At 57.1% G+C, this 19,822-nt stretch overlaps 2 protein-coding genes across 4 annotated transcripts; one reads left to right on the top strand and one right to left on the bottom strand.

The window, feature by feature from the left end:
* Window positions 1-1,012: 1,012 nt before the first annotated feature.
* On the bottom strand, window positions 1,013-15,179 carry MTCH2 (mitochondrial carrier 2). 3 transcript variants are annotated; one of them, XM_039534955.1, is made up of 14 exons: window positions 14,962-15,179; window positions 12,390-12,474; window positions 11,451-11,557; window positions 10,941-10,967; window positions 10,514-10,570; window positions 8,250-8,300; window positions 5,623-5,680; window positions 5,255-5,306; window positions 4,994-5,053; window positions 3,899-3,992; window positions 3,495-3,542; window positions 2,902-2,969; window positions 1,767-1,842; window positions 1,013-1,220 (listed from the first exon to the last, which is right to left on the bottom strand). In XM_039534955.1, the coding sequence occupies exons 1-14, from the start codon at window positions 15,142-15,144 to the stop codon at window positions 1,134-1,136; spliced, it is 1,053 nt and encodes a 350-aa protein (XP_039390889.1). In that variant the 5' UTR covers window positions 15,145-15,179; the 3' UTR covers window positions 1,013-1,133. The 3 variants fall into 3 exon arrangements, with proteins under 3 accessions (XP_039390889.1, XP_039390891.1, XP_039390892.1); XM_039534957.1 differs by having other exon boundaries at window positions 8,250-8,297; XM_039534958.1 differs by lacking the exon at window positions 8,250-8,300.
* LOC120403628 (phospholipase A2, minor isoenzyme-like) lies at window positions 13,509-14,120 on the top strand. The gene has a single exon (XM_039534959.1). It carries the CDS (start codon window positions 13,509-13,511, stop codon window positions 14,118-14,120), a length of 612 nt encoding a protein of 203 aa, XP_039390893.1.
* Window positions 15,180-19,822: the final 4,643 nt, after the last annotated feature.

Genomic DNA, 19,822 nt, shown 5'->3' with positions numbered 1-19,822 from the left:
CAGTGGACAGGAGAGCGATCTGGGATCGATTTATCGCGTCTACACTACCTGAGATAAAGCGAACCCCCGATAGTGTAGACGTACCGAAAGAGAATTTTCTGTAATAGTTTTGATGCCGGTGTGCCTCAGTTTCCTTCTGTACTTTGCATGTCTGCCCAGTGGGTGCCAAAGGGTTAAAAAGCTGCTCCTGGGGCAGAGCAGGGACAGGAGGGGGGTGTCACATGGCTGGGGGGCAGGAACTGGGCGTTCAGGATCAAAACCAGACCAACGGAGGCTCCACAAAGAAGAAGGGTTGGGTTTTGGTGGGACTCAGGAGCTCCCAGCTGGGACTGAAAGAGATGGAGACAGGATCCAGTTTTGGCTCTTCAGCAGCTCGGCTGGGTGGGGCCCTGGCCTGTGTCTTCACCTTCACTTCTCTCTGCGGCCCCAGGGACCTCCCAGGCTGGGTTCCCGGGGACCAATAAACCGTGTGCTGTGTGGAAAAGGCTTTGGGATGTCACTGCAAACACTGGCTGGGGGACACTGGTCCCCACAGAGCAGCCAGGTCTCTCCAGGAGTCTGGCTCAGTGCGACGTGCCAGGCAGAGCTCGTGGGGTGAAGCAGGAGGGCCGGAGCCATGTGCTCGACCCTGGAGGAAGAGAGAGTCCCCTTGGGGGGTTGGCACGTCACAGGGTTCCTCCAAGGACTGGTTTAAAAGCTGGGGCGTAGCACAGATCCTGGGGAGCCACGACAGGGAGCAGCGCTGTGGGTCCCAGCCGGGGGCACCAGGCCAGTGTGGGGTGTCTCCTTCACAGCCAGAACCGACAGCAGAGAAGGGTTGGCACATCTGCCGGCAGACGTGGGGTAGAGGCAGCCCTGCCCCCAGCCAGGGAGCAGCCCCACCAGGGCACAGTGCATCATCCCATCTGCCCCCTCCCCCCCCAGCCAGGGAGCTGGCCCCCCAGAGCAGTGCCCCGACCCCCAGCCGGCCTGCGTTGCCCCAGGACTTTGACTCTCAGACTTGCACACAGTCTCCGTTTCCCAAGATTGAATCATTATTTTAAAAAAAACTATATAAATCACCACTCTCCCATCATTCAGTGCATCTGGCCCAGCCTCTGGCCCGGCCCCGGGCCCCTCGCCCAGCTCCGGCCTCAGCGGAAACGCTTCTCCTCCCACACGTACAGCTTCCCCGCAGGCACCTTCCGGAAAAACAGGCTGTTGCCTCGGCTCATGTTCCCCTGCACGGAGAGGAGAGGAGATGGCTGTCAGGGTGCCCTGCCCTGCCCTGGGCAGCTTCCCTCTGCCTGTCACCCAGGCCCCAGTCTGCCAAGCCCTCCCCCCCGCCACCAGCCCTCCTACCCACACAGCAGGGCCAGCGCTTCCCAGCCCTTTTATAACCCCCACCCTGAGATATTGTCAGGAGGAGGGAGAAAACTCGTTCACCTTAGCCTGTAAGGATAGAAGCAGCAATGGGCTTAAACTGCAGCAAGGGAGGTTTAGGTTGGACATTAGGATAAAGTTCCTAGCTGTCAGGGTGGTTAAACGGTGGAATAAATTGCCTAGGGAGGTTGTGGAATCTCCATCTCTGGAGATATTTAAGAATAGGTTAGATAAATGTCTATCCGGGATGGTCTAGACAGTATTTGGTCCTGCCATGAGGGCAGGGGACTGGACTCGATGACCTCTCGAGGTCCCTTCCAGTCCTACAATCTATGAGTGTCAGGCACGGCTGCCCCACACACGGCGTCACTGCGCTATGGGGCCGGGGCGAGGCCGGGACATACCTCCTTGAGCAGCTGGCTCCAGCAGTCTAACCAGGAGGAGTAGTTGGGTGCATATGGGGGGAGGCCACCAGCCAGCCTGCAAGAGAGGAGGGGGGGGGGGAGGAAGTAGCACTGAGCCGTGTCGCATGTGCCCCCTCGCCCTCGCATGGGGACTGGGCCACAAGCCCTGCTCCGAGCCTGCAAACGCAGCTCAAGCTGCGCCCCACCAAGGCCTCTGCAGCAGCCAGTCGCCCGGGGGGCAGCAGCTGGGTCACCCCCTGCCGGCCACCTCAGCCTCTACCCAGCGCCCTCCCTGGCCTCCCCAGGGACACTTCCTGTCTGAGCCCTTCTGGCCTACGTAGCGTTAATGGGCCCTGAGCCAGGCAGCTCAGTCAGGTCCCAGGATCCCCAGCTGCCCCCTGTCCATTCCCCCGTGGCCAGAGCTTCCTGCCCCTGCCCCCAGCACTACAGCAGGGCAGACGGGCACCAGGAGAGCAGCCTTTCTCCTGGGGACACAGCTGATGCTGCCTAGTGAGATGGCCAAGGGCCGCAGCAATATCCCCAGGGGGAAGGGCTGATTCAGGAGGGCAGATCTCTCCTCCCACCCCCCAAGTCCCAGCTGTACTGCAGGGCGTCAGGGACAGGCTGTCACACCCGAACAGGCCCGGGTCTCTTCTGGGAGGCTGCAACCTGTGATTTCGCTCCTGCCAAGCGTGACACGGGAGGGGAGGCGCTGCAGGGCCATGGCCAGGGAGCCCAAGAGGCTGCCAAGCGTCTGGGGAAGAGGGGAACCACAGGAGCCTGCGTGAGGGGAAGGGGGCGAGCTGCCAGCACAGCCAGGACGAGCTCCACGTCAGGCTGGGCAGAGCGCTCTTGCCTGCCGGTGCCAGCTGTTCACATTCCACATCAGCAGCCGATGACGGCAGCTCCGCTCCCCCTCTGAAGGGTTTCTCCCCAGCCCCCGAGGGGCCGGAACATCGTCATCCCAGAGCAAACCCTATAGGATGTGTGTGGGGGGGGGGGGGGGGCAGATGCTGCTTCTCCCTGCCTCCTGTACAGGAGCCACTGCGTCCCCTGCTGCTCAGAGCTGGGGCAGACGCCCTTGCGTCGCAGGGGGAGGGTGCAGCTGGCTCGGGACGGCGTGCGGGGCACTCACCCACAGTTGTTAATGGCCATCAGGTTGGAGACGAGCACAAAGGGGTACGTCAGCATACTGGCAAAGAACTGCAGGCATGAGAGACAGGCCAGTTAGCAGGGCGGGGCGCTGGCTCCGCAGCCATGCCCGGAGGCCCCCCAGCTCCAAGGGGCACAAGGAACGGAGAGGGAGGGCGTCTCAGTGGGGCAGAGACCATCTGTGCAGCTCCCAGCACAGCAGGGCACTGCTGCAGTCTTCTCCACGTGCTGGGACCCTGCCACGCACTGACTTACTCCTGGGCGAGGAGGTCTTTGTCCTTCCCTGCCCAGGTCACCAGAGAGCACATGGTGCGGGCCAGGCAGCAGTGCCTGCTCAGGACAGGTACGGGCTGGACGGGTAGGGCAGTGGAGGGAGGCAGGGCCAGGCCAAGGTGCACTAGAGGGTGGAGCGCTCACCCACCACGCAGCACCAGCTAGTGATTCAGACTCACGTAAGGGCACCAACCTCACACCCCATGGTTCCCTCAAACTGACCCCTCCCGCCCCAGGGCAGCTCTGTGGGGCTACCCCACCCCCCACACACCCCCGAGAGGAGAGGAGGGGTTACACACGCACTCCAGTGACAGCCTGTGAGTAGCTCTTCATCTCGCTCATGGTGGAGACCTGGAGAGGGAGGGAAACGCATTGAACAAGGAGACTCCCGCACCCTGCCACAGCCCGGCCCCGCCATCCCCAGACACAGGGGGCTGCCTCTGCCCCGATTCCCCGCAGCGAGCCTGCACGCTGGGCTCCACCAGGGCCTGAAACCCAAGCTGCCCCCACGCGGGTCGTGGCCGCTGCTAGGACAGGCTGCCCGGCCAGGCGCTGGGCGAGTAGCGCACAAAGCAGAGCGCAGGTCGGGCCCAGCAGAGATGGGACCTTCCCGGGCTGAGCGGGTCACCCCCCAGCCCTCCCGAACTCCATTTGTGTGCAGGCCCCACACCCTGGGCAGCCACCAGCACAAGGCTGCAGGGGCCTACCCCGTTCTCCAGTGCATAGGTGTTGATGAGGTAGGCCAGCATGTTACAGAGCCACAGCGACAGCACGTCACCCAGCAGCCGGGGAACGAGCCCCCTGAAAGAAACAGCAGGTGAGTGAGCACGGGGTGCCCCCCGGGCCCAGGCTGGCAGGAGCCGCCGCCAGCATAAGGGGCAGCCCCTCTCTTGCAGAGAGGAGCTGGGCCCCACCCCACAATCCGGGGCGAGTCTCCCCGCCGCGCAGCACGTGGGGGCTGCGGCACAGCGAGATTCAGGGACTTGCTCCCTCACAGGGGGCCCGTGGCAGAGCGAACCCAGGTGTCCGAGTCGCAGGCTAGCACCTTAACTTCCTTGCCAGCAGGGGGTGAGATTGGGAGACCCCTGGGCTGTGACGCAGGGCCCAGAAACAGCACAAGTGGCCAGTGGAGGAGCTGGGATGAGAATTCATGGCCCCTTCCCGAGCCACAGGGTGGAGCTGGGCCAGAAGAGTCCCTGCTGCCCTCCCTGACAAGCTGGACGGGCCCTCGTGTCCCAAGGGCACCCACCCCCATTGTCACCCCCGCCTCCCAAGGGTGCCCTCCCTGTTCCCACCCCCGCAGGGCGCACACCCCCGCCTCCCAGGGGCTCCCACTCCCTGTTCCCATCCCTGCAGGGCACACACCCCCGCCTCCCAGAGGCTCCCACTCCCGTTCCCATCCCCGCCTCCCAAGGGTGCCCTCCCCGTTCCCACCCCCGCAGGGTGCACACCCCCGCCTCCCAGGGGCTCCCACTCCCTGTTCCCATCCCCGCAGGGCGCACACCCCCGCCTCCCATCCCCGCAGGGCGCACACCCCCGCCTCCCAGGGGCTCCCACTCCCTGTTCCCATCCCCGCAGGGCACACACCCCCGCCTCCCATCCCCGCAGGGCACACACCCCCGCCTCCCAGGGGCTCCCACTCCCTGTTCCCAACCCTGCAGGGCGCACACCCCTGCCTCCCAGAGGCTCCCACTCCCGTTCCCATCCCCGCCTCCCAAGGGTGCCCTCCCCGTTCCCACCCCCGCAGGGCGCACACCCCCGCCTCCCAGGGGCTCCCACTGCCTCCTGGCCACAGGACTCACGCAAAGAAGCCCAGGATGCCCTCTTCCCGGTAGATGGTGACGAAGGGGCTGAAGATGCCACTGGGCCGACGGAAGAGAGGAGAGAGACGCTGTCACATGTGGCTCCCGAGGGAAGGGACTGTGGGTTAGCATGTCCTCATCTGCCCCCTGCCAGCCACCCTTGTGCCAACTCCCCCCCACCCCCCAGACCACACCAACTACCCACTGCCCTGGCAGCGCCTGCAGGACACCCGGTCCCAGCCCCTCTCACCATGCCCTTACCTGTACTTGGTTTCCCTGCCAATGAACTGCACCATGCATCTCAGCGTGATCACTGCGGGCAGAGCCAGACACAGCAGGGTCAGCGTGGGGGAGCCGGGCTGCACCCCCACCGCCCCACTCCTGTGGGGTCAGACACGGAGCCTTTGCCCGCTGAACTCAGGGCATCAGCACGGGCTCACAGGGCCCAGCAGCCAAGGGTTGACAGGCTGATTCAGCCAGGTGCCTCCTGGCCGCGGGGCAGAGCTCTGCTGAGGAATGGCTGGGCCTTGAATTGTACCCATCCCATTACCTCAGCTCTGGTTTCCGTGGGTGGATCCCATGGAGCAGGGCTGGGCGTGAGCCCCACCCCCACAGCGCTGGGTACCTACCGTGGAAGGGATGGGTGACGAGTGTCGCGGCAGAACGAGCAACCATCTCTCGGGAGGTCTGGAACAGACACGGGCCATTAGGGCTCAGCCTGGGCACGTGTGCGGCTGAGAGGAAACGGGAGGCAGCAGGGGTGGCATGGGGGCGGTGGGAGAGAGGCGGCAGAAGGCGGGGCAGTAGGGGGCAGGTGGAAATGCTGGGGGGAGCCGCTCGGGGGCAGCCGAGTCTCAGCGTTCCCAAGCTGCATGAGATGGGAGCTGCCTCCTGGCACTGCCCATGCTGCTGGCCAAAATCAGCACAGCCCTGAAGCTTGGCCCGCTGGCGACTGGATGCCTAGCACTGGGGGCAAGCCCGGGCCTCTGCCCCACGCAGCCAGATTCGCCTGGAGTGCAGCAGGAGGCAGTGCCTGAAGGACATCAGGCTGCCACACAGTGCCCTGCTGATGAAATGTGGCGTGTGGGGCATGCACATGCGTCAAGAGGCTGCAGGAAAGGAGGGAAGGGGAGTGATGCCATGGTGGGGGGGTGGAGAGAGGTACAGAGCAATGGGCACCCTAGGGAGCAGGTGGCAGCCAGGGCCCTGCTAAGGGGGCAGTGCTAGGAGATGACTCGCTGGGTCGGGAGGAGAAGGGAGGGCTCTAGCAGGGGGAGATGGGGATGCACAGTGACCCTGGCAGGCCAGACGCCAGCTCTTGCCCAGGCTGCAGGTGTTAGCTAAGAATGGATAATCTCATAGCTGGAGCCCAGACCAGGTCACCTGTCTGGCAGTTGCGCTCAAGATAGGGATTCGCCTTATAAGGCTTATGCAGAAGCTTAGGACTGGAAGGGACCTCGAGAAGTCATCTAGTCCAGTCCCCTGCACTCATGGCCGGACTAAGTATTATCCAGAACATCCTCAACAGGTTTGTCTAACCTGCTCTTAAAAAATCTCCAATGATGGAGATGCCACAACCTAACCAGGCAATTTATTCCAGTGCTTAACCAGTTAGGAAGTTTTTCCTAATGTCCAACCTAAGCCTCCCTTGCTGCAATTTAAGCCCTTTGCTTCTTGTCCTGGCCTCAGCGGTTAAGAACCTCCTGGTAACAACTTTTTATGCACTTGAAAACTGTTATGTCCCCCCTCAGTCTTCTCTTTTCCAGGCTAAACAAACCCAGTTTTTTCAGTCTTCCCTCATAGGTCATGTTTTCTAGCCCTGTCATCATTTTTGTTGCTTTTCTCTGGACTTTCTCCAGTATGCCCACATCCTTCCTGAAATGTGGCGCCTAGAACTGGACACAATACTCCAGCTGAGGCCTGACCAGCGCGGAATAGAGCGGAAGAATTACTTCTCGTGTCTTGCTTACAACACTCCTGCTAATACATCCCAGAATGATATTCACTTATTTTGCAACAGTGTTACACTGTTGATTCATATTTAGCTTGTGATCCACTATGACCCCTCAGATCCCCTTCCGGAGTATTTCTTCCTAGGCAGTCATTTCCCATTTTGTATGTGTGCAACTGATTGTTCCTTGTTAAGTGGAGCACTTTGCATTTGTCCTTATTGAATTTCATCCTATTTACTTCAGACCATTTCTCCAGATCATTTTGAATTATGATCCTATCCTCCAAAGCACTTGCAACCCCTCCCAGCTTGGTATCGTCAGCGAACTTCGTAAGTGTATTCTCTATGCCATTATCTAAATCATTGAAAATACTGAACAGAACCAGACCCAAAACAGATCCCTGCGGGACCCCTTCCAGCATGACTGTGAACCACTTATAACTACTCTCTGGGATCAGTTTTCCCATCAGTTATGCACCCATCTTATAGTAAGTAGCTCCATCTAGGTTGCATTTCCCTAGGCCTGGTCTACACTAAGGGGGGGGGGGGGGGGGGGTCGAACTAAGGTACGCAAATTCAGCTACGCGAATAGCGTAGCTGAACTCGAACTACCTTAGTTCAAAGTACTCACCCGTCCAGACGCCGCGGGATCGAAGTCCACGGCTCCCCCGTCGACTCCGCCACCGCCGTTCGCGGGGGAGGAGTTCCGGAGTCGACGGGAGCGCATTCGGAGTTCGATATATTGCGTCTAGATTAGACGTGATATATCGAACTCCGAGAAGTCGAACGCTAGCCGCCGACCCGGACGGTAAGTATAGACGTACCCCTAGTTTGTTTATGAGAAGGTCATGAGAGACAGTATCAAAAGCTTTACTAAAAATCAAGATATACCACATCTACCACTTCCCCTCTAGCCACAAGGCTTGTTATCCTGTCAAAGAAAGCTATCAGGTTGGTTTGACACAATTTGTTCTTGACAAATCAGTGATGTTACTTATCACCTTATTTTCGTCTAGATAGCTGCAAACTGATTGCTTAATTATTTGCTCCATTATCTTTCCAGGTACAGAAGTTAAGCTGACTGGTCTGGAATTCCCTGGGGTTTCCTTATTCTCTTTTTATAGATTGGCCCTGTGTTTGCCCTTTTCCAGTCTTCCATGACTTTCCAAAGATAATTGCTAATGGCTCAGATATCTCCTTGAGTATTCTAGGATGGATTTCATCAGGCCCTGGTGACTTGAAGACATCTACCTTGTCTAAGTAATTTTTAACTTGTTCTTTCCCTATTTTAGCTTCTGATCCTACCTCATTTTCACTGGCATTCACTTTGTTCAACGTCCAATCGCCACCAATCTTCTTGGTGAAAACCGAAACAAAGAAGTCATTAAGCACCGCTGCCATTTCCACATTTTCTGTTACGTTTTTCCCCCTTCATTGCGTAACGGGCCTACCCTGTCCTTGGTCTTCCTCTTGCTTCTAATGTATTTGTAGAATGTTTTCTTGTTACCCTTTATGTCTCTAGCTAGTTTGATCTCGCTTTGTGCCTTGGCCTTTCTAATTCTGTCCCTACACACTTGTGTTAGTTTATTTTCATCCTTTGTAATTTGACCTAGTTTTTGTAGGACTCTTTTTTTGAGTTTCAGATTATTGAAGATCTCCTGGTTAAGCCAGGGTGGTCTCTTGTCATACTTCCTAGCTTTCCTACGCAGTGGGATAGTTTGCTCTTGTGCCCTTAATAATGTCTCTTTAAAAAACTGCCAACTATCTTCAATTGTTTTTCTCCTTACACTTGCTTCGCATGGGATCTTACTACCAACTCCCTGAGTTTGCTGAAGTCGCCTTCTTGAAATCCATTGTCTTTACTGTGCTGTTCTCCCTCCTACTATCCCTTAGAATCATGATCTATCATTTCATGATCACTTTCTCCCAAGCTCAAATTCTCAACCAGTTTCTCCCTATTTGTCAAAATCAAATCTAAATCCCCCAGTAGCATTCTCCATCTTCTGAAATAAAAAATTGTCTCCAACACATTCCAAGAACTTGTGGATAATGTGTCATTTTCCCAACAGATGTCTGAGTAGTTGATGTCCCCTCATCACCACCAAGTCCTGTGCTTTGGATGATTTTGTTAGTTTAAAAAAAGCCTCATCCACCTCTTCTTCCTCGTTAGGTGGTCTGTAGTAGACCCCTACCATGACATCATCCTTGTTTTTTTACCCCTTTTATCCTTACCCAGAGACTTTCTACAAGTCTGTCTCCTATTTCCATCTCAACCTCAGTCCAAGTGTCTACATTTTTAATATATAAGGCAACACCTCCTCCCTTTTTCCCCTGCCTGTACTTCCTGAGCAAGCTGTACCCTTCTATACCAATATTCCAATCATGCGTATTATCCCACCAAGTCTCTGTGAGGCCAACTATGTCATAGTTGTGTTTATTTACTAGCATTTTGAGTTCTTCCTGATTATTCCCCATGCTTCTTGCATTAATATACAGCCATCTAAGATACTGATTTGACACCCCAGTTCTGTCTTGCCTCTCCCTTATCCCTGCAGTAACAGCCCATGCTCCTCCCAAATGTAGTGTTTAGACTCCATGGAACGCTTGGCTGGGCTGCCTGCGTTCATCTCACTCGTAGTGTCTGTATTCCAGGCCAAAGGAAATAGGTACGTTTTGCTTTAGAACTCTGAAAATGTCTGCTCTGAATTTGTGAGCTCAAGCCCGGGAATTGTTCCCCACCCCACCACAAGGACTAGCAAAATCAGATGGGCCATCAAGGAGCATCACCATACACAGGACTGGTTAATGGCCCTATCGCACCTGGGAAACTGCTAGGTGCAAGGAAGCTCGTCCTGTGGGCTTGGGAGCTGAATGAAGGAAATAAGACAAAGCCACAGGCAAATTTCCCCCTTTTTTGGCTGTTTGAGCTCTGAAGGGCCAGGGACTCTAAACTGAAGCCCGAGATCCCCAGGGGCTGCCTCCTGGGTCTGCCTGGAAAGACACTTTGAATTGTCGCTCACTACAACTCTGTCATTCTTGGGATTCAGATGGTAACTCATTGGTGTGTATGTTTGCTTGCTTTAACCTGTACAAAACTCTCATTCCTTTTTCCTAGATAGATTATTACAGGACTGGCTACACCTGTCTTTGGTGTAAAACCCAGGGTGCCGAGTGATCTGGGGTAAGTGACTGGTCGCTTGGGACTGAAAGCAACCTGAATGTGGTGTGATTTTTGGAGTAAGTGACCATGTATCACTAAGTCCAGTTTGTCTGCATGGAAAGACAGGCTGGAGAGTCTAAGGGGATTGTCTGTGACACCATGGTCAGACAGTTGCAGGGATCCAGGAGCTCACATTTGATGAAATCTAATTCTAGCACATGCTCCCAGCCTGGGGTGACTGCCCCCTTTCTGACAGTCTGCCTTGAGGTAGGCACTCACGGGCGTGAGCCCTCCAGACAGCGTGACACACACTTCACCCCAGAGGGATCCAGCTCCAGCAATGGAGGATCTGCGAGCCCCACACACTGCCCTGGCCGCTAAGTTCCCTTGGGTGTGGGCCTTCACTCACCTCCTTGATGACCTGCTCCAGCGAGGACAGGGGCTCCTTGAGGCTGGGCCCAGGCTCCTGGGGAGAGGGAGTGAGAGAGGTTCAGGTAGGAGAGCTTCCCGCTACCCACTCCCCGAATGACACTGCCCCCTCCCACATAGCCAGGATGGAGATCAGCAGGGCCTGCCTTGGTCCCTTTTGTTATTCGATATTCCCAGCGCAGTAGCACCTAAAAGCCAGCCAGGCCAGGCCCACCCTGCAGCCCGCTAGGCCCATATACCCAGGCCGCCCCCCCGCCCCCCCCCCCCTTCTTCCCTGAACATGCCAGTGGACATCTCCCAACCTCCTGTGCTCCTGAGAGGGCACGGTCCTACCATTTCCCCAGGGCAGGGCAGACCTTGGAGATGTGCCTACAAGGGAAAGGACCCAGAAACCAGCTCCGACATACCTCCTCCTGGTCAGCTTCCTGGTACCGCTAAGGAACAAGGGGACAGGGTTAGCACAACAAAGGCCACTGGGGTATGGAGGCCTCATTGGGCCCAGGCAGCCGGGGGGGGGGGGGGGGGCAGGAGAGAACACGCAAGCACCAGGGCTTTGCTGCCCCCACATGCAGGCTGCAGCTGCCTGGGCAGGCCGGGATGGGACAGAATGCTATGGGGACTGACAGCAAGTGGCCTCCAACACTCCCACAGGGGAGACAGCCCCGGGACCCGCTAGAAATCACAGCGAGCCCTGACAGAGGAGCCGACACCCTGTTGGGCCAGAACTCGGCCCTCTGGACGTCGCCTCTCTGTGGAGCAAGAGCACAAGGGACCCCCTTTGGACCTGGACAAGTCCAACCGCCCCCTGTGAATTACCCAACCCCTCCAGGGTGGGCCAGCTGCGGCCATGCAGACAGCCTGGGGCGGCAGCTGCTCGCGAGGGGTTTGCTACGACCTTCCAGCCCCGCCCGGCGTACCTGTAACACCTGGCTGTGCACGATGGTGCCAATGGCGCCTGAGCAGAGTCTGGGAGTCAAACCTTTGAAGAGCCCGGCTCTTCCATCTATCTTCATAATGTGCTTAGCTGCAAAACAACACAAGCATGAGGGGCGCCTACCCCACGGCCCCAGCCTATAAAACCTGTTTTAAAGGACGTTCCCTTGCTGTGCGATTAAAGAAACGTGAGTTGTTTCTTCACATGTAACTGCCAGGCCTTTCCCCTCCCCTTGAGCCCTCAGGGAGGCAGGCTTCCAGCACTGGGGCTACAAGAGTCATGGTCACATCCTTTGTGGGCCAGCCACAAAGGGGACTTGACACACACTTTGCCAGCAGCTGAACTCTGGAGATCAGGAATCCAGGGAGGGCAGCGTATGACTTTGCGATAGGCTAACCGAGGCACATATGTTTGGCACATTCATTCTGCTAGGCAGTGGGTCTGCAATGTGACAGTCCAGGGCTCTAGTCCCAGCTCCTCGTGACATGCCTTTGTGCCGCTTTGGGATCAATGCCTTTGTTAGAGAGAGGGCTAACGCTTGCCCGCCTGCTAGGGATGGGGTACGGGATCGCGGTCAGTGATGAGGGCTGTGAAATACATGGAAATACAGACAGCAGTGAGTAGACGTGAGATCTGAACTCTTGGTCCCCTGGTCCCCAGCTCAGTGCACTCTCTCCAGGGTGACAAGGTATCTGGAGGTGAAGTCAGACTCCTTCTCTCACAACACACCAGCTTTGGTGGCACAGCCCAAGGGTGGGATCCCCCCCAGGAAATCCAGAACAGCGGAGAGGTCTGGCCTCACCCCCCCCAGGCACAGAGGGCTCCCCCATCTTCACACCAGTAACTGCAACCCCCCGCCCTTTGGGGCTTCCTTTCCTGTCCTATCCCCAAATCCACGTGCATGCCACAGACAGGGACTCACCGTACGCAAAGAGCCCCGGCAGCTGGTAAACCTGTCGCCCAAACATATTCCTGCCCAGGGTCGGAGGAAGCGGCTCATATCCCACCTTCAAAACAAACAGACAGTCTGCAGCAATCTGCCCATGGGCCGGAACAAAGCCTGGTGATTTTCTGGTGCCTCCTTCCGGCCCGGGACTGTCAGTGCCCTGCTGCTAATTGAAGGGTTCAGAAGCCGAAGACGCTATATTTAGTGGTGGACCCAAATGTCTCCACAGTCCGCCAGTGGGAGGGATTCAGCTCAGCCTGGGGGTTAACCCTTTGTTAGCGAGACACGGGGAGACCACGAGCCCGGGTGGCTGCCCTTTAGAATTGCACAAGAGAGTCCCAGATACATTCAATTATTTTCCCCCAAAGAAAATTAAGAACCAAGCCTGAATTAAATCATCTCCCATCTCTGGACAATACCCTTCCCCAACATTCCCCCTCCCTGGCCCGCTTCCTCCAGAGCACAGCATATCACCCTCGTTCATTCCATCTTCCCAGAGTAGGTGGCAAGTCCCTCAGGCCAGGGACCCGGTATCTGTGAAGAGCCCTGCACACATCTGGAGCTCTCCCTTAACATCCTCGGTATCCACAGACTCCAGACACCGGATTAGATACAAAGCTGCTGAGCGTGGGGCGCCTGCCAGACAGAGACAGAGCCAGTCGGCATGACCCTGACAAGCGTGGGTCATTCCCAGCAATCTGGTTTGCAGGCAGCTCTGCTGACCTCCCAGCTGCTCCTTCCGGTTACAAATGGGTTTCGCTTTACAACGATTTCAAGGGGTTTCTCCACTGACACTTGCATGCCCTGCAGATCTAGAGTGAGATGCCTCCATCATGCCACTGTCTGGGAGTACAGGGGACCGCCCTGGGGGCTCAAGGGTTAAATGCTCTCCCGCCGCTGGAACGTCGCCTCTTTCCAGCCAATGATGGCACAAGTGGGCTCCTACACTGGGCTGAGACCTGACAGCCAGCCAGCGACACCAGGTAAAGCAGAAGGGAGCTGGGCAGTTCTACAGAGCACGGGACTGGAGGAGAGCGCCGCGGAAAGAGAGCCAGCCACTCTGGGCGTCAGACCGTTCAGGCTCCCCCAAGACAGATGCCCACGGACCCAATGAAATTCGCTATGTGGCTCATGCTGGTGACCTTGTTGTCACAGTCTGCCCACGAGGCTCAATGCAGCAGGCGAGGGAGACGCAGCCTTCTGGAGCTGGGTCTCACTCTGTGGTGTTACCGGCAGAGACTGCGGACCCCGCTGTTCGCTCTCAACCTGTATGGGTGCTATTGTGGAACCGGGGGCTCCGGGACACCCCTAGACGCAGTGGACCAGTGTTGCTTCCTCCATGACTGCTGCTACCGCCACGCCAGGGTCTCCTTAGAGTGCCGGGGGAGAGTGAAGTGGCAGCCCTATGAGTTTGCGTGTAGCCAATCGGGGACAGAGTGCCGCTCTCAGAGCGTCTGCGGCAGGATGGCCTGTGAGTGCGACAGGCAGTTTGCAGAGTGTCTCACGGCAGCAAAGCCCAGGAAGAGGCATTTCTTCTACAACAGGCAAGAGCTATGTGCCGGTCCGAAAGGCTCCTGCCCGGCCACCTTCCCCAACAAGGCCGAAATCCTGCACTGGAGAAAGACGCCTTCCCCACCCCCTCCAGGCACTGGCTCTCAGAGCAAGGGCTCTGCGCTGGGAGCCAGGGACGGAAACCCCTCCCTGTGACTGAGTGGATTCTGCTTCATGGGGATGTGCGAAGCTCTCGTGGTCCCTGGATTTCTGTGCCTCTCTATGAGTAAATAGTTTCAACAACTGCTGGGTGCTCTCTTTGTGGTCTGAGCAAACCAGGGTACATGGGGGGGAGTGGGCAGGATAGATTCATGGTGCCTTCAAAGCGGGGGACAAGGTGCATGGGGGGGGCACATAACTCTGCCTGGGTACTTGGGGATCAGTGGTTCTAGCACTAGCAAGGCTCTGTATGGGAGGCAGCTGAGGGGAGCAAAGTCCTGGGTCTGCATAATTTCTACAGCAGCCCAAGGCCCCAGGCCGCGCTAGGCGCTGCACAGACATCCCGGCGGGCCGGGAGCGCAGAGGGCGGGTTACTGCCTGTGCTGGGAGAGGGACCGGAGAGCCCTGGGGCTGCCAGGCGGGGCAGCGTCCCCCGCCGACTGGCTGCCTGGACTCTGAACCCCCGAGCTGGGGAGGCCGCAGCGCCGCTCTGGGGCCACCCACGGACCGCGCGGCCCCGGGGGCTGGGGCGGGGCAGGGCAGAGACCGGGGCAGGCCCCGGGGGCTGGGGCGGGGCCGAGACCGGGGCGGGCACCGGACGGCGGGGGAGGCCCCGGGGGCTGGGGCAGGGCAGAGACCGGGGCGGGCACCGGACCAGGGGGGCGGGGGCAGGGCAGAGACCGGGGCGGGCCACGCGCCCCGCAGTCACCACCCGGCCCGGCCCCGCCCCGGGCAGGTCGGAGCGCTCCGGGGGGGGGGGGTGTCGCTGCGCGGGGGGGGGGCAGGGGTCACGGGGGCGGGGTCCCGGGGGTCACGCGGGGTCCCGGGCCGCTCTCACCTGCACCAGCACCTTGACGTACATGAGCGGCTGCGAGAGCGCGGTGAGGCCGGAGCCCAGCAGCACCTGCGAGGCCGCGTCCGCCATGCTGCGCTGCGCCGAGCCGAGCCGAGCCGGGCCGGGTACGTCACCGCGCCCTCCCACGTGACCGGCACCGAAAAGGGCACAAGGCGGGACTGCCATCCCCGGGAACTTCCGGGTACCTTCCACTTCCGGTCTCCCCCGCCCCGTCAGCAATCGTCATTTCCTGCTTTCTTAAATGGTCCAATTGGGGCTGTGGGAGGCGGGGCGGAGCCCTCGGGCTGACAGGGGGTTGGCTCCCCTGCGGGCGGGGCGGGGTTCGAAAAGGGGCCTGGCGGCTCCGGTGGGCGGCGCAGAGGGGCTAGGACAGGTCCCCCTTCCCCTCCGGCTCCTAGGCATAGGCGCTGCCAGGGGGCTCCGCGCCACACGCTGCGCTCAGCAGCTCTCATTGGTCAGGAACCGCGGCCAATGGGAGCTGCCGGGGTGGCGCCTGCGGACGGGGCAGTTCACAGAGCCCCCTGCCTGCACCTCCATGTTATAGAGCCGGGGGGGGTATGTGCCTCTGCTTCCGGGAGCTGCTTGAGGTAAGAGCTGCCCAGCGCCTGCACCTCGACCCCCTCCTGCACCCTAACCCTGATCCCCCGCTCACCCTCCGAACCCCTCGGCCCCAGCCTGGAGCCCCCTCCTGCACCCCAAACCCCTCATCCCCAGCCCCACACCAGAGCCAGCACCCCAAGCTGGAGCCCTCACACCCCAGCCCAGAGCCCCCTCCTGTACCCCAAACCTCTCATCCCCAGCCCCACCCCAGAGTTGGCACCCCCCCAGTTACAGCCCTCACCCCCTCAGAGAAGGGGTGGGTCAGGGCCGGGGGTGGGGCAAGGGTGTTCGGTTCTGTGCACATAGAAAGTTGGCAATCCTACTCACTGTGTCTGAGCAACAGAGGGGCGCTACCCAATGACACCAGGAGTCCTGGCTCCAGCCCCTTGCTCTAACCACTAACCCTGACTCCCCTCTCAGAGCTAGGGATAAAGCCAAAACTTCCTGATCCCCAACTTTCTACTGCCCTCTAGCCAACGGCTGTATAAACAAAACCTGTGTCATGTCCTTCTCCAGTGGCCAGGCCACATAACCACTAACAGTGTCTCCTTCAGCTCGGGGGCAGGGTCCCTGCGGGGGCATGAAAAGGTCGCTGGTTCCATCCTGACTGGTGACCCACTGGAGGCACGGGATGGAATTTCTCTTGCTCCAATCTTCTTTTGAATCTAGCTTATTTAATTCACACGCTGAGGAAAAGATCCTTGTAACCAGGCATTTTAGTGCAAGGCCGTCCTGCTCCTCCCATAGTGCCATGGTTCGTGTAACACACGGGCAGGTTTGCAGGCTGAGAGGGAAGGTTGCAAAGTCAAACCCTCTGGAATCAGCAGTTGCCACAGTTAAGATTTCCTGAACAACCTTAACTCTGCGCACTTGACCATGTGCATTACAACACCATCCTTTAAGTGCATGATCACATCCTAATTTTACCTACATGAGTCACCAGCCGGGTTTGAACTCAGGGGGAATCTGTATGGAAATTGCAGTAAGTTGAAGATTGAAGACCAGACCCGGTGGTCTCCTGGCTCCCACCCCAGTGCGCCTTCCCCAAGACTGCAGGGTACATTGATGGTGACCTGTCCCCTCCCCACAGAGATATGGACAAGCTGCATGTGTGATGAAGTGGGTTTTTCCCCTTGTTATGTTGTATGTGAGCCTATGTGAGTCACCAATGCCTAGGTGGTGGGAATATGAGTGTGAGACCCTTGGGGCAGGTGAGGCTGCTCCAGCTGCCTGAATAAAAGTGATGGCTGATGCCCTTCCTAACCTGAGAACCAGGAGGGAGGTGCAACCAGTTGTCACAGAATCAAAACCCTAATGCCCTGGAATTGCTCTGTATGACTCCCCTCAGGGCACGTTGTCCAGAGTAAGAAGCCTCAGTTATGGCCTTCCTGGGTCTGACCCCAGAGCATTCAGCATCCCTGTCTGTGCACTTCCTGCAAGGGGTCCACCTGGTCGGGACCCTGGGGAAGCCAGAGGGCCCTGCAGCCCCACGTTGCACTCAGCAGTGACTCTCAGCCAGCTTGTAAAACAGAAGGTTTATTAGTTGACAGGAACACAGCATAGAACAGGACTTGTTAGCATGGAAATCAGTGACTTTCAGCCAAGTCCATCTTGAGGGAGTCCCAGGCCTGGTGCCCTGGTGTTCCAAGTCTCAAAACATAACAAAGCTGCTCTGCCTTTCACAGCAAGCCCAGAACAAGCCAATCCCATTTCAGAGGCACAGCCCCACCAACAACCAAGCCCAGAACAAGCCAATCGCCACCCCGCCAGCCGTCACCATAGCCACCCCTCTGGCCACCCTGCCAGCTGTCACCATCACCACCCCTCTGGCCTCCCCACCAGCCGTCACCCCTCTGGCCAACCTGTCAGTGGCAGGACCATAATATCCATGTCATGCACCTCTCCAGCGCCTTGGCTATGGAGCGACTGGCCACCAGCAGGACTTTTCCCCCGCACCGGGATCTGCAGGAACCCCTTTGGCCTGGTGGATCACGAAGAGCTGAGCCAGGAACTGAAGTGCAAACCACAGGAGATCAGCAAGGATGAGCAGAGGTGGGCAGCCGGATCGCCGACACGTCTGTTTCCCCTCCTCCGGTGTTTGTCTTGCTTCCCGAGCAAAGTGTTACCTGGTTGCATCTCCCTCCTGATTCTCAGGTTAGGAAGGGCATCGGCCATCACTTAAGTGCAGGTACAGGCAGACGGAGCAGCCTCACCTGCCCCCAAATGTCTCGGCAAAAGTCACACACACTTATTCCCACCACCTGGGCATTGGTGAACTGAGGTACACACAGTGTTCCTGCAAAACAACACTCACATAGACTCAGGTACAACATAATAAGGGGAAAAACCCACTTCATCACAGCATGACACTTAGCCAGGCTGACGGTCCCAGGGTTTTCTGGATGTTGCAGGGACCTCTGTGTACTTTGGCCGTGCTAGATTGGACCTGCAGATTAGAGACAATGTGTGAGAGATGCAGGAAGATATAAGGTATCGTTGGCTTCCTGTAGTTGCAGACCCTGGCTCAATGCCTTATTTGGGGCTGGGTGGAGCTGGGCACTGGGGTGTTGGTGGCAGCACTGAGGGGCCCCTTGCTGTCCCATCATGGCATCTGTTCTCACCGTCCTCTTCCCCGCTGAGTATCGGAGACAGCTAGGGCGTGTGTCTGGAGGGGTGGGGAGCGGATCTGAGACCGGGGTGTGTGCCCACAGAGGGAATCTGACGCCAGGTCTTGTGTCTGGGGGGGGGAGGTGGAATCTGAGGCCAGGTCATGTGCCCATGAGGGATATCTGAGGCCAGGTCATGTGCCCATGGAGGTGTGTGATGTTGCACTCAATATGTTTTATGGAAATATGCTAATGAGTGGATATGATGTAACTGGAATATGCTTTATGCAAAAGGTCTCTTATAAGGTATCGTCACAAAGGTTATAACCTACTGAATATATTCCTCCTATTTGTATGCATGTATCGTTCTTGGATCTGAAGCTAGAAATATGAAGCATAACTTCTGAGGTCCTGTTGTAATTAGGCAAAGTGTGGCTTAGAATCTTGATGGCTCCCATGGACTAGGACAATTGGCTGTGAATGGGTTTATTTCCCTGCAAGCCTTTCTGTGTACGTGTGGGCCAGCCCATGGGTAATGAAGAATGAAGTCTCACAGGGACATGTGACCATGTCACATGATACTGGAATCCATCTTAAATCTGGTACTTTTCCACTGAGAAGGAGGGATGGGGACCCAGAGAGACAAAAGATTCCCGCCTTGTGCCAAAGCTAGAAAAGCGGATAGAGCAGTATAGAGGGGGCTGCCCATCATGTGAAAACCCTGAGTTAACACCTGAGATGCCTGCTGGAACTAACAAGGGCTGTACCAGGGGAAAGGATTGGGCCCAGACTAGGAAGGAGTCTAGTCTGTGAAAGAAGCTTATTGGAACATCTCTGAGGGTGAGATTTACCTGTAATCAGTTTCTTAATGTATTAGGCTTAGACTTGCATGTTTTGTTTGATTTTGCTTGGTGACTTACTTTGTTCTGTCTGTTATTACTTGAAACCTCTTAAATCCTACTTTTTATACTTAATAAAATCACTTCTGTTTATTAATGAACCAGAGTAAGTGATTAATACCTGGGGGAGCAAACAGCTGTGCATAGCTCTCTATCAGTGATATAGAGGGCGAACAATTTATGAATTTGCCCTGTATAAGCTTTATACAGAGTAAAATGGTTTTATTTGGGGTTTGGACCCCATCGGGAGCTGGGTGTCTGGGTGCTGGAGTCAGGTAACCTGCAGAGCTGATTTCACTTAAAGCCTACAGCTTTGGGGGTGTGGCCCAGACCCTGGGTCTGTGTTGCAGCAGGCTAGTGTGTCTGGCTCAACAAGGCAGGGTTCTGGAAGTCCCAAGCTGGCAGAGAAAATGGGTTTAGAGGTAATTTCAGCACATCAGGTGACAGTCCCAAGGGGGTCTCTGTGACCGAACCTGTCACAGTGGCATAGTGGAGCAGGATCTGTGCACAGCTCAATGCTTTGAGACACTGGTAGTGATTTTAAGTGAGTTTTAAGTGTGGTGTCTGGAGAACAGACAAAGTGGTTACTGGTTCGTTATTTTCTGTTTGCTTATTTTGGGAAAGGGAAGTAGGAACATAAAAACAGGAAAATAAGTGAAAGCAGTGAAGCGATTGCAAAGTTGGAGCTTTTTAGCTTCAAGCTGCAGAAAAGGAGAGGGAGCACCAGAGATTATTGCA

The sequence above is a fragment of the Mauremys reevesii genome, linkage group 4 (assembly GCF_016161935.1).
Source record: "Mauremys reevesii isolate NIE-2019 linkage group 4, ASM1616193v1, whole genome shotgun sequence".
Lineage (NCBI taxonomy): Eukaryota > Metazoa > Chordata > Testudines > Geoemydidae > Mauremys > Mauremys reevesii.
The sequence above is the reverse complement of the archived record's forward strand: the minus strand, read 5'-3'. Positions and strand labels throughout refer to the sequence as shown.

Bases quoted from the DNA above. Each gene is read 5' to 3' on its own strand.
- LOC120403628 (XM_039534959.1), top strand. From the start codon at position 13,509: ATGCCCACGGACCCAATGAAATTCGCTATGTGGCTCATGCTGGTGACC.
- MTCH2 (XM_039534955.1), bottom strand. From the start codon at position 15,144: ATGGCAGTCCCGCCTTGTGCCCTTTTCGGTGCCGGTCACGTGGGAGGG. The intron at 3,993-4,993 runs GTGAGTCCTGTG...TGTTTCTTTCAG, and splicing joins GGCATCCTGGGCTTCTTTGC to GGGGCTCGTTCCCCGGCTGC. The intron at 1,221-1,766 runs GTATGTCCCGGC...CTCTCCGTGCAG, and splicing joins GGAGCCAGCTGCTCAAGGAG to GGGAACATGAGCCGAGGCAA.